At 37.5% G+C, this 14,540-nt stretch overlaps 1 protein-coding gene across 1 annotated transcript in view; it reads right to left on the minus strand.

The window, feature by feature from the left end:
• Nucleotides 1–14,540, minus strand: part of Patronin (calmodulin-regulated spectrin-associated protein patronin) — a 195,599-nt gene that overhangs the window by 75,217 nt on the left and 105,842 nt on the right. Inside the window, exons 14-15 of the mRNA XM_069329901.1 lie at nt 14,364–14,516; nt 9,009–9,133 (exon numbers count right to left, since the gene is read on the minus strand). Coding sequence (XP_069186002.1) covers nt 9,009–9,133; nt 14,364–14,516 — 278 coding nt within the window. The remainder of the gene's footprint in view (nt 1–9,008; nt 9,134–14,363; nt 14,517–14,540) is intronic.

The raw sequence follows: 14,540 nt of genomic DNA on the forward strand, positions 1-14,540 counted from the left end.
GCAGGAGGCTAGTGGTGGTGACGGGGCAGGAGGCTAGTGGTGGTGACGGGGCAGGAGGCTAGTGGTGGTGACGGGGCAGGAGGCTAGTGGTGGTGACGGGGCAGGAGGCTAGTGGTGGTGACGGGGCAGGAGGCTAGTGGTGGTGACGGGGCAGGAGGCTAGTGGTGGTGACGGGGCAGGAGGCTAGTGGTGGTGACGGGGCAGGAGCTAGTGGTGGTGACGGGGCAGGAGGCTAGTGGTGGTGACGGGGCAGGAGCTAGTGGTGGTGACGGGGCAGGAGGCTAGTGGTGGTGACGGGGCAGGAGGCTAGTGGTGGTGACGGGGCAGGAGGCTAGTGGTGGTGAGGGGGCAGGAGGCTAGTGGTGGTGACAGGGCAGGAGGCTAGTGGTGATGGTGGGGCAGGAGGCTAGTGGTGATGGTGGGGCAGGAGGCTAGTGGTGGAGGTGGTGGAGGTGGTGGTGGGGCAGGAGGCTGGTGGTGGTGGTGAGACAGGAGACTAGTGAAGGTGGTGGTGGTGAGACAGAAGACTAGTGAAGGTGGTGGTGGTGGTGAGACAGGAGACTAGTGAAGGTGGTGGTGGTGGTGGTGGTGAGACAGAAGACTAGTGAAGGTGGTGGTGGTGGTGAGACAGAAGACTAGTGAAGGTGGTGGTGGTGGTGGTGAGACAGAAGACTAGTGAAGGTGTGGTGGTGGTGGTGGTGGTGGTGAGACAGAAGACTAGTGAAGGTGGTGGTGGTGGTGAGACAGGAGACTAGTGAAGGTGGTGGTGGTGGTGAGACAGAAGATTAGTGAAGGTGGTGGTGGTGGTGGTGGTGAGACAGAAGACTAGTGAAGGTGTGGTGGTGGTGGTGGTGGTGGTGGTGGTGAGACAGAAGACTAGTGAAGGTGGTGGTGGTGGTGAGACAGAAGACTAGTGAAGGTGGTGGTGGTGAGACAGAAGACTAGTGAAGGTGTGGTGGTGAGACAGAAGACTAGTGAAGGTGTGGTGGTGGTGGTGAGACAGAAGACTAGTGAAGGTGGTGGTGGTGGTGGTGAGACAGAAGACTAGTGAAGGTGGTGGTGGTGGTGGTGAGACAGAAGACTAGTGAAGGTGGTGGTGGTGGTGGTGAGACAGAAGACTAGTGAAGGTGGTGGTGGTGAGACAGAAGACTAGTGAAGGTGGTGGTGGTGGTGGTGAGACAGAAGACTAGTGAAGGTGTGGTGGTGGTGGTGGTGAGACAGAAGACTAGTGAAGGTGGTGGTGGTGAGACAGAAGACTAGTGAAGGTGGTGGTGGTGGTGAGACAGAAGACTAGTGAAGGTGGTGGTGGTGGTGAGACAGAAGACTAGTGAAGGTGGTGGTGGTGGTGGTGGTGAGACAGAAGGATAGTGGTGGAGATGAAGATGGTATGCCAGCTACAGCAGTGCATATATTTCTATGGACTTGTAAAATATATAACAGTGACGAAGAAAATAATTTAAATGTATTTAAATTAAGAAATATATCTGCTAGTAGTATTAGAGAGAAAAAAAAGACAACATCAGAGAAAAGTGAGATAAATACAACAGCAATTCTTAATGGCATTAATTCGGTATCAGCTTTACTGAATTTCTCAACTCCATGCCAATTTTTGGTCAGGGGCAGGTGAAGAAAATTATTTAAGTATGCTGCCTTTAAATACACTACTCTTAGTGTCTTGCATCCTTAGTTATATTCATATACAAAATAAACTTTTTCCCATTCCAGGAATATCCTACCATCTCTTCAGCAAGTACTATTACACTCTTGTATGTTCTTTTCAGTCCAGTATTCACCCCAAATATTCAAAGTGGTGCAATGCTGTTAGCTTACTATATTGCAAATCATTTTCTACCTAACAACTCATCCATTCCTAAAAAAAAATTGTTGGAATTGTACCAGAAAATAAATAAATTTACCTCATTTCATATCCATGTTCCTCTCCAACAAATTAAGACCAGAAAGAACAGCTAAAATACTTCACATCCATGGTTACACCTCTGCTTTGCAAAGGCCACTAATGATCTAAACTGTCTCAATTGCACAATTCCAACAATGTTAAGTTACCTCACCTTCACAATACATCATTACTTTGCACATCTATTATATTAAAGCCTAATCAATTTCCTTTATAACAAAAGCAATTCCCTAGTTATGCCATCAACATTCACAGGTGTCTTCTATTACTCATAATGTAAGTGCAACTTTCTGCGATGTTTTCTTTGTTAAATTTTGAATAACAATAAACAAGGTTCATCAGAAGGGAAATTGTTTTGTTATTCAGCTATTAGTTGGCTACAATACAATATCCAACAATACAACACATTACTTCCTCACAAAGACAACTGGGAACATACACAGAAGACTCACACAGCTTACACACAAAAAAGGAAAAGAGGGAGGGAGTAGTATTCACAGCAATGTCTTACACAACCCTTCCAATCAGCTTGAGAGAACTATCCAAAACCAATAAACTATGGTCAGTATTTGGCAATCAAGATAGGCAACACTATTTAGGCAATGACTAATAACTAACTTTATGGCTTAGTGCTGCTCTGGTAAAAGCCTGCCACTGTGCCACAATATCATTCAGTCCCTTTATTTGCCCTTTAAATTAGCATACTGTAATTATAATTTGATGCCTATAACTAATACCAATATCCAAGATAAAGAACAGCATCTCCTTTTAATATTTCCTAAGAGTTATTATTTTTTCTGCAGGTAAACTGTTAGTAAGGAAGCATTTCAACAAAAATGACAGAGAATGTCCAAGTCTTCTCTTTAAGGAACTGGTCAACAGAAAAAAAAAACTTGGTTTACACAGACAATTTTTTTGCACAAGAAAAGATGCATGGAATGAACGTAAAAAAGAATAAAATTTTAAATTTGTATATTAATATGCCTTAGCAATTGTAATTAAAGAACAATGGTATAATTTAATGTTCTTGATAGTCAAGTTAACAAAGAAAACATGACTATTTTGCAATTAAAAACCAGTTCCTTAAATTCTAATATAAAAGCATAATACAGCAAGAGAAACTGAAGACATTCTCACTACTACAGATAAATACCACTCATTTACCTGTGTGTTGGCCCCTTCAAGAGCCTGGCTACCTGACTTCGTTACTGGTAACGTGACCTGGCAACCCCCACTAGGTCACAGAGCCTGGCAACTTAACCTGGTTACCTGACCTTATTAATATAGAGGCAGTGTAGTAAGAACACTCCATTACACATGAAGATTCCAACTCTTGTGTCTATAAAGAAGGCAGTGAAATCTCAATTCTTATCTATTGATGATAAAATATGAGCCCTGGATCTTCTTGATATTGACACAAAAGCAGAAATCTTCATATGACACTGCTGTAATGGTACACAAGACACCCCCGCCTTGTGTTGATGTGTTCTCTCCAGTTAGGTGAGCAGGTGTTGGCATGGTTATAAGAATGACAATCTGTATTTTCAATAATGTATCCCTAAATGTATAAAACACCTAATGACATGCTAGATTTTAGAATGTGTAAACCATTAATGTACAATTTAAAGCATAGCTAACACATTGCCATCACCTCTTGTTACACTGTCCTATAAAATAAGCCATAAAACAGTATCTAGTTGCAATTTCAACAACAAATTAATTAACTATTGGTCATAATGTTAAAAGAAAATTATTAGCACGTTATGGTAGCACTAATACAATTTTAGTTTTCCTTTTGTAATTTTGAATCCACAGTTGACAGTGTTGTCGTCTAAAATCTTAAATATCTAAAAGGACTTCTGGCATATTAACTGAAGGATATACAACTCCTTTCCTTACATACAAAATTCCTCATATTCAAAACAATAAGCTAATGCATAAATTTAAGTTGTATTCACTGAATGCCAGGCAAAATAAGCAATGCTAATGCAAGTCTCAACTATGGGTGGCAAAAATAATCTAGTGGCATTTAACAACTGCATATGAACTAGCAACTCATTCTATTATATATTCTATAAGCTTAATATAAATGAGGACTTTAAGGCCAAAAACATAATAAAACTGTGCATATATAAAAGCATGCAAAGATGTGAATGTATGTATGTGTGTTTATCAAAAACTTTACCCCATTCCCACTTCCAGAGGGTGGAGAACCACTAATAAATGATGTAAAATGAATCACTTATAATATACATAAATGCACATCTTCACATGCATTAATCCAAACCAGTTAACTATATTTAAAGTCAGCTGACCTAGTATAGCTATCACAAAATATCTAATTATGTTGTGCCATTAAACACTAAATTATACCTAATTTCTGATGTCTCATCTAATATGATCAATATTTAGTGGCAGCTGATTGAGAGAGGGATTAGCTAGGTAAGGTTTTGTCAGCAATATGGATCTGGAGTATGTAATATTACAGACTCTCGATATGTGGAGGAGCGGGCGGGGTATCACTACTTTACACCAACATTAAATTTTGTGCATCACACCAAAATATAGAGTATGCCAAGAAGGCTTTCGATTTATATTGAAACAGACATGGGAAATATGTTATTAGAAGATGAAGTCTCTGAAGTACAACATCAGTAGAATCTTTCACTATGGAATAAAGAAATCCACACATCAAGAATGCATTACTGGTTCTTTGAGGAGTCACATTACAATTTATATTATCAAAATTTAAAGCCTCGGTATATCCACAATTCCATGTTTTTGGACAGTTCAAGAGTTCTCTTAAATATCATTCTACTGCTGTAATGTAGATGAAGAAAACGAGACAAACTGTTAATAACGGTAAACACGTGTGAATATTATGTATGATGCATATTTCTCACACAAAATTTAAGTTTACAATTTAGGGTGATTTCTCAATAGTGCCCTTGAATCCTCTACAACTAGCCTTTAATGATCAATGATTGCACCTAGAAATTCTTCACTCCAAGACAAAACAACACATCATACAAAACATTTTAACTGTTAATTCTATCTAAAAAAATTATTATATTTATTTATATATACACATTATTATATACAGTATATTTTTATATATATATATATATATATATATATATATATATATATATATATATATATATATATGTCGTACCTAGTAGCCAGAACTCACTTCTCAGCCTACTATGCAAGGCCCGATTTGCCTAATAAGCCAAGTTTTCATGAATTAATGTTTTTTCGTCTCCCTAACCTAACCTAACCTAGCTTTTTTTGGCTACCTAACCTAACCTTACCTATAAAGATAGGTTAGGTTAGGTTAGGTAGGGTTGGTTAGGTTCGGTCATATATCTACGTTAATTTTAACTCCAATAAAAAAAATTGACCTCATACATAGTGAAAAGGGCAGCTTTATCATTTCATAAGAAAAAAATTATAGAAAATATATTAATTCAGAAAAACTTGGCTTATTAGGCAAATCGGGCCTTGCATAGTAGGCTGAGAAGTGAGTTCTGGCTACTAGGTACGACATATATATATATATATATATATATATATATATATATATATATATATATATATATATATATATATATATATATATATTATATAAAACACACACACAGATGACCACATGCTTCCTGAACACTACTTATCCAGATATGCCTGTTATTTGTTTTGGGTTTGTTTAAAAAAAAAAAATTAATTGGCGAGGCGAGCGATCCGGTTAAAAATGAGCGATAAAGTTCTGATGCTAGCGCCCACCTGGCCTCACTGCTTGGTGCTGGTGGGGTGTGGGTGGGAGATGGGCCTAGTTTGTCAACTGACCATATCAGCCACCAATTAAGCGCCTCCTACCCATGTGACGTCACAGATTTCGTCCCATTGTTTCCATTTGTCATGAGATGGAGGAGTGTTTTTTGTAATTTTGTTGGATATATTATAAAAATCTAGGAATATCTGCACCAATGTTGGCTCCAAATGAACACACTGTATCAGTTAAAGCTTCTGTAAGTGGGATATGAAAGAGAAAGAGGTCAGTGCTGACATTTGAGAAGAAATTTAACTAATTGAGAAAGTTGAGTGAAATCCCAAGAAGTGTTGTGTGGGCTGCATATGATATTAGCAAGACGATGCTTTCAGGTATCAAGGCTAAATCTACCATTCTCGACTATTTTTCAAGAAGCAAAAGCAATACATAACTGAAAGAGAGCAAGTAAAGCAAATGTGGAGTGTGTTGATAATGTAGTGTTGCAGTGGTACAAGCAGAAGCATGAAGCGAAAAGTCAATGGTAGGCTGGCTGCTCGTGGAAAAAGCCTGAGAATTTAACAAATCAATGAAAATTCCCAGTGCTCATACACTGATGGATGGCTCAGAAGCTTTATGCTCTGCCATGGCATTAGGTACATTAAAGTACACAGTGAAGGGCAATCTGCGATGCTGCTGTTGCAGAAAAATATTTAATTTGTGTGGATGGTGCAGGAAGAAAATTTATCTCCTTAGTAAATTTATAATGCCAACGAGACAAGTTTGTACTGGTGTATATTCCCACAGACAATACGGCTCTTAGATGTGAAGATGATCCTTCTGGTGGTAAAGCAGAACAAAGAATGTGTGTGTTGTGGTATGCTAATGCAGTTGGAACGAACAAATGTAAATTACTTATGACTGGGATTAGAAAATACCCCAGAGCTTTAAAATTGACTATGTTCCTCTTTGTTATTTAAAAGAGCCAGCCAAAAGTGTGGATGTCTTGAATAATATTGGCAGAGTGGTTTAACAAGAACTTTGTACCTGAAGAGAATGAGCACCTCAAGAGTATTGACCTAACTCAAAACAGCAAAGTTTTGCTGCTTCTAGATAATAGTCCAACGTATCCACAAAATGATAAGCTAATAAATGGCAATATCATTAGTAGGTTTTTACCACTCAAGAAAACTTTACTGACCCAACCTACAGATCATAGGATTATTAAGTAACTTAAGTACCACTATCAAAGAAACTTTAACAGACATCTCAACAGCCAACAAGGAACATATTAGGAATCTTATATAGCCTACACAATAAAACCAGTGTTGAATGTAATGAAACGCCATTTTCTGGGTGAGACCTGGAGGCTCCCCGGAGCTTTACCAGGCTGATATGCTAATGTCAGACTTTGGCATCAGTCATGTGTATGGAGTTCTAGGGCCTACCGAGGACCACGGCCAGAACCTGGCCCCCTCAGAAAGGCAAGGGGAGCAATAGCCTATAGAAACCCCCGTGTGGTTGGAAGCATTCTATGTCTGCCATCGACCGGGTCAAGCATCCAGAAAGGTAAGCATTCCAAAACAAACCCTTATTCTGGTTAAAATTTCTACCAAAAGCCTAACTAGTGGATAGAACTCCCCAACAGAAAACAAGCAAACTAGTATGACGTCACATGTCATATGACAGCTGCGCTGCCTGCGCAGCTCCCCCCTCCCCGGTAGGGGGCAGGGGGAGCCCCAGACCTCTCATGCCAGCTATTCACCCATCAGTTCTGAGACTGGATGTCAAAACACACAAAAAAAAAAAACGCCGACCGGAGGGAGGGAGGGTTGTCGGGGAGCCTCCGGGTCTCGCCCAGAAAATGGCGTTTCATTACATTCAGCGCTGGTTTTCTGGATGGAGCCCCGTCGGCTCCACGGAGCTAACTATCTCCTAGCCTATGTCAGAAGGATTAAGTCCCCAGAACTGAAAGCAGAACCTGGAACAAAAACACTAGAAAATTAAATAGCTAAGTGGGTAGATTAAGACAAAGATGCCCCAACCTTTCAAACCATGGTTGATGATAAAATTTTGGATTTAGTTGCAGGGAAAAAAAAAGCCAGGAGAGGAAAAATTAAGTTGAGGATGACGATGAGGAAGTGTTAATGATAAAAGGTAACATGGAAAACGTTCAAAAACATTTTGAAGGCATTCTTGACTTTCTGAAAAGAAGTAACGTGGTCTTCCCTCTGAAGATGAAGACCATGTATAAGATGTACATGCAGTTTTTGCAAACAAGAATGAAGAAAATTAAACAAATTTAAATTGAAGACTTTTTCAAAAGCTTCCAAGAAACCTGGCATTAAACTACCTGCAACTGGCTCATCACATGACGACCCAAACACTTCAACATATGAAGTTACCTCATCACCATTAATCTCCACTTCGTTCAACCTAACACCACCAACATTCACCACCATCTCTTCCATCTAAATAACAATGCACCATCAATAATAATCTTCCAGTTAACAAGTGGATCAGAAATTCTCATACTGCTGAGAAACAAAATACTGTCAAACTTTTGCCATCAAATTCTTACACTTTTTACCCTAGATTTTCAGGATTGCGAACCACTTATCCAGGCACAATAAGTTATTCGTTCAGTCTCGGTTCTTAGATGTCCAAAAAAGCAAGTGGCCATCTGTATAATAATATTTTATATTATATATTATATATATATATATATATATATATATATATATATATATATATATATATATATATATATATATGTCGTACCTAATAGCCAGAACGCACTTCTCAGCCAACTATGCAAGGCCCGATTTGCCTAATAAGCCAAGTTTTCCTGAATTAATATATTTTCTTTAATTTTTTTCTTTTGAAATGATAAAGCTACCCATTTCATTATGTATGAGGTCAACTTTTTTTTATTGGAGTTAAAATTAACATAGATATATGACCGAACCTAACCAACCCTACCTAACCTAACCTAACCTATCTTTATAGGTTAGGTTAGGTTAGGTAGCCGAAAATGTTAGGTTAGGTTAGGTTAGGTAGGTTAGGTAGCCGAAAAACAATTAATTCATGAAAACTTGGCTTATTAGGCAAATCGGGCCTTGCATAGTAGGCTGAGAAGTGCGTTCTGGCTATTAGGTACGACATTATATATATATATATATATATATATATATATATATATATATATATATATATATATATATATATATATATATAAATAAACAAATAAAATAACATCACCCTATTTTACCTAATATACTATAATATACCTAATTAATCCTTGCTCTCACTAGTGCTATAACATACTGTGTCAGAGACTGATGATACTGATCGTAGTCCATGGTGTCAAGATCAGGTGTGCGCAGCTCGTCCCCTGGATTTTCACCCTCTAACCATCGTCTGGATAAGCTATTCACATCAGTACCAATATCCTGTAGTGAATATGATAACATTTTTAGATAAAAGGTGTCAATATCACGAATAAAAAGATCCAATTAACCAGAACCTTGCTAAGCACCATAGCAAAAAAAAGACTGCAGAATGAACAGCAGCAAGTCTGGGTCGTCAGTCAATTTTGTTCTCTGAAAAATTACATCCAAGTATATTCATGGGGAAAAAAAATGCACAGTCGAGATACAGTACTATAAAATTGATTGGTATATTATTTAAACTGTCAAGAGTTAAGTCAAACCCTGACTGATCAACTAGAATCCTAAATAATTCATATACCTGTAGTTATTTATTTAGTTAATATACAAACCCAAGCTCTGGAACTAAGGCATTATTCAGTGCATTGTGACATCTCGGACGCAGGTTCGAATCCTCGTCACGGCCCTTGCGGATTTGTTCATTTGATGCATCACGCAATTGTGATTTCTGTGTGTAATTCAAATACCATTTTCAAATTCCGTAACTTAAAACTCTCACACATAATAACACAAATAATAATGAGTAACAATGTTATTATGTTCAATTTTATTATATATCATATAAATTCATTATCCAATGCTATTATATGTTATTTTCATCAATGACCCAAAAATATTTTTTTTAGGAAGATTATTTTTTTTAATTTAGTTTTCTTTTTCTCATTTGTTTATTATCTGCTTTTGTTGTAACCATTACATCTGGAGAGTGCATACCCTTCCCTAACTATGTGAAGATAGAATGAAACTGGTCTACAAATAAATCGGTCAACTCTCAGAACTTGGGATCGAGTTGTTGTTGGCTGATTTTTTCTCAGATTTCAAACTATTTTTACTGTCTCTATAGATTGTTTTGATGAATAGGGACCAGATTAGGGCTTTTTAACTTATATAAAGTATACTCCTAAATATATCCCCTAAATCATTATATTATAATTATCCCTACATTTAGTTTTGGGGGGGATATTTTTTCTTGACTTCATTTCAACACACACTGACCTACAACTTTCATATATTCGAGTACGAATGCCAAACAATGTTTATTAAAACATACAATTAAATTAACAAATTAGAACTACCTTTATTCATTGTCGATAACTTTAAACTTCAATTATCTCTGAAACTAGAGTTTCAACTTGGAGTGGTTTCTAAAATTCCAATTTTTGACCGATTCTCACCATTTTGACATTGTGTGCTCAGCTGTCTGTTCTACAATCCCTTCACAATGGATTTTTCATAAAGCGTATATGTTTGGAGTTATAATTTCTTTTTGTCTAAATTTGTCGCATATTTGAAATGCCATCCTGATTTTTTACCAGTAAACTATACTGAAAACCTAAATTCTAATTTGATGAAAATGAAGATCATAAGCTATTCTGAGAGCATAACGCCAATTGAACAATTGGTAATTGTTTATATTTTTTATTCCGATTTGAAAATCTAAGGTTTTCAATATTAAATTTTAAAATTATTTTTGATTCTCTTGATTTTCAAGTTATGTTGTGATCATTTAGACAAAGTTGGAGCATTTGCCTAGTTGATTATGCACAAAAAATTGGAAAGTGTTTGTGCAAGTTTTAAAAACTTGAGTTATATCAAATCGTATATGTATGTTTTGCGTGGTTTAAGGGTTAACGAGGCATGTTCTTAATCCTATATAATCAACTTTATGTGAATTAAATGACAGGCCTGCCAACTTATCAAACTTGACCACACAAAGCCTGACCATGCTACTCTTGACCTCGTTCATGACCTCGTTCGTATTTATTAGAATAACATTCTGCTATGAATTGATATTACTGTAGTCAATGACAGATAAAAATATAATTCATATTTGGCCAACCCGCCAACCCATTACTATATCTGGCCAACCCATGACCGACCCGCATCGATTTAATGGCTATCTGCAATTACTCTAAAGAACATCATCAGTAAATGCACATTCAGGCACAATCTTCAGTAGTGAATGTGTATGTTGGGGCAGTAAAGAGAGGGGTAGGTGGTTGGAACACATTTCCTTATCAAGAATTTATATGACCTAATTTTGCAAGGTCCTGCAAGCCTCTCATTTTTTATAATCACCATTCCAAAAATGACAAATTTGCTCATTTCTATCATAAGCAGTTGGTACAAACTCCGAATCATGACCGACCCTCGCCCATGTTATAGACAATCATCCACTCCACCCATGGCCAATCCATTCCCAAGCCTATGGTTGATGACCAGCTCTGTCTACCCATCTGTTCAGTGTCTACCTATCCACTTGTTGGTAGTACATTTTATTCTGGGAACTATTTTTATATATAATCTGATATTCCTATGTAAGCTAACATGGCACATTAGGAAGGTTTAGTGTTGATTGCATCTTGTTTGCTAGACACCAGTGTTACATCCCCTCATTGTACTAGTACCTGTCCCACATTACATTATAAATATAATGTACATTCCTAATGTTTACAATTCTGTTATCCTATACTTGAAAAGATCCATTTATTAGAAGATAAAAAATAAAATTCTTCCAATTTTTGAAAGACACATGAACAGTGGTACCTCAGCTTACGAATTTAATAAGTTCCCAGAGACGGTTCGTAAGCCGAAAATTCGTAAACTCAAGCGAATTTTCCCATAAGAAATAATGTAAATTGAATTAATCTGTTCCACACTCCCAAAAATATTACCTTCAAAGTAAATTTTATATCTAATTCACCCAAATCTTCAGTACTAAATTATGTACAAGTTATTGCTTACCTTTATTGATGACTCGTGTTGGTGTATGGAAGATGGTGAGGAGGGTGGAGGGGAAGGAGGAGAGGTGTTACTGTTTGGAAGGGAAGTCCCCCTTCCATTATAACATCAGGCAGTGATGACTTTTCTGGGGTACTCTCTCTGGCACATTTTGCCTGCATATCACTAGGACTTGCTTGTGGCTCACTGCTTGATTTTCTAACTAAAAACCTATCCATAAAGTATTGTTTTTCCTTTTGTGGTAACATTTGTCTGTAGCGAGACATCACAATGTCATTAAAAAGTTTAATGCAACGGCCTGCTACATCATGCTCTGGGGGAGTGGTTTTAACAAAAGTTTGCATTTCTTCTCACAGTCTACACCACTTCCTAATTGTTGAGGAAGGGATATTTCTGTATTGCCTCCTCCTCCACCTAGGAGGAGGCAATAGGGGCCTCGTAGCCTGGTGAATAGCGCGCAGGACTCTTAATTCTGTGGCGCGGGTTCGATTCCCACACGAGGCAGAAACAAATGGGCAGAGTTTCTTTCACCCTGAATGCCCCTGTTACCTAGCAGTAAATAGGTACCTGGGAGTTAGTCAGCTGTCACGGGCTGCTTCCTGGGGGTGGAGGCCTGGTCGAGGACCGGGCCGCGGGGACACTAAAAGCCCCGAAATCATCTCAAGATAACCTACCCTCCTGAAGACATTTCCTCAGCTGCCTCTTGTTGCTGCTCCTTATGGTCATTCTCACATGTGTGTTTTTGGCTTGAACCTTACCACTGGTTTTCTTGGAACCCATGGCGAGATATATAATAATAACCTTAATATTCAAATACCCAAAAATCCGAAAAACACAAATTCTTTACAAAGAATTCAGGAGCGATTGTCACTAGGCACTGGTGACTGGGGCGTGGTTGCCGTACCACCACATGCTAGGTCACCAAAAAGTGTATCAACTTCGTTTCCCGAGGCAAACTTCGTAACCTGATTCGGATTTTACAAAGAAATGGGGGCTCGTAACCCAAAAAGTTCGTAAAGAGGAGCATCCGTAAGCTGAGGTGTCACTGTACTCTTATGGAAAACAATGGTTACATTTACTGTTTTTATTTAAAGTGTTTATTTTAAGTTAAATTCCATATCGATTCATGAAAATGTGATATATTTTAAGATGTTCTGGTATTTAGTTATGTAGTTTTGTCCAGCACTGTTCATGCAAATTTTTATATAGAGTTAATGTGGCTGATAACCAGTGACCTTATTTCAAAAGTAATATTAAAATAAATACTATACATGTTGCCTAAGGAAGTAGGCACTCTTACGAAAGGGAGTGCTTAATGAGAACAAAATATCAAAGCTGTACAAGAATACATTCCTCACTAAGAATTACTGTATTTCAAATTATGCATTAAAAAAGCAATCTTTATCTCTTACTCTCAAAACAATCATATTCTCAGTTCTCCTAAATTTAACAAGTCAAAATAAGCAATTTAAAATAATATAAAAGCTGACAGTACGATCGCTTGTGCATATCAATAAAACTCCAAACTACTATATAGCATTTTAGCAGCTTCTAATTATATAATTGTGCAATTAAAAATATTAAGTTTTTCAACAAAAATCATGCACAGTTAATAGTCAAGATTCTTATTAACCTTACATTATCAAATACAGTACATAAAATTTAAACTTATATTACCAAATTAAAACAAAAAAAATACTAAAAATATGCAACTAAATTGTGAAAACATTAACCAATACTTCATGCTTTGGATTTTACTGTACTGTAGTATGTTAATTTTAAATCATGGAGAATCAAGAACCAACTGTGTAGCTGGCTTAACTATAATTATTCTGTTCCTCACCATCATTAGGTGGGAAAAAATGTGACGAGAGAGAGACCACTGGCTCATGATGCATTTAGCATTTTTCTCACAGCATAGGTTAATACAAAGTACAACACCATGGTATACATCACCACTAAAATAACAATAAATATCAACACAACATTTCTGTGTACAAGTTAATTTTTTGAGAATATGCATAATTGGTGAAATCTGGTGTTACAGAACATCAGTCACAAGACTCTGGTAAGCTCAATTAACACTTTGCCTGCCACTTTGTAACCTGCAGTGGACCGCAAGGTAGGCTGGACATTGCCCATGGACACACAACCCAATGTTAAACTCTTTCACTCACAAAGTTCATACTTACCAATAAGAATGAGCAAAAATTAATTGTTGACGGCGTTGACGTCATTCCCCAAACTGCGTACACGGTATTGTGTCACCACGATGCCAAAGTGTTAAGACAGTGAAAGTCAACCGTAACACTAAATCTAATGGGATTTATTACAGCACATGCATTATTTTATAAAAGATGCCAGATATTAAATCTAGCAAGTAAAGTAACTGAAAGTGACAGAAAACATGGATTAAGCATAAATACAGTACTAAAAGAAAGCCATAACAAAACATGTGCCAAAGTCCAGGCATGCAACTACACTTAGTTACCTTTAGTGATAAGTCTGGGTTAGGTGGAGTAGCGATGGTGGCAAGAGAAGAGGGATGCTTTGGCAGAGATTGTTCCACTGAATCTACCATTGTGTCCAAAGCATCGGGCTCTGATGTTGTGGGAGTTGAGGATCCAGTGGAGGACCCCTTACCCTATGAAGTTCAGAAGAACTCATA

Source organism: Procambarus clarkii, chromosome 23 (assembly GCF_040958095.1).
Source record: "Procambarus clarkii isolate CNS0578487 chromosome 23, FALCON_Pclarkii_2.0, whole genome shotgun sequence".
Taxonomy (NCBI): Eukaryota; Metazoa; Arthropoda; class Malacostraca; order Decapoda; family Cambaridae; genus Procambarus; species Procambarus clarkii.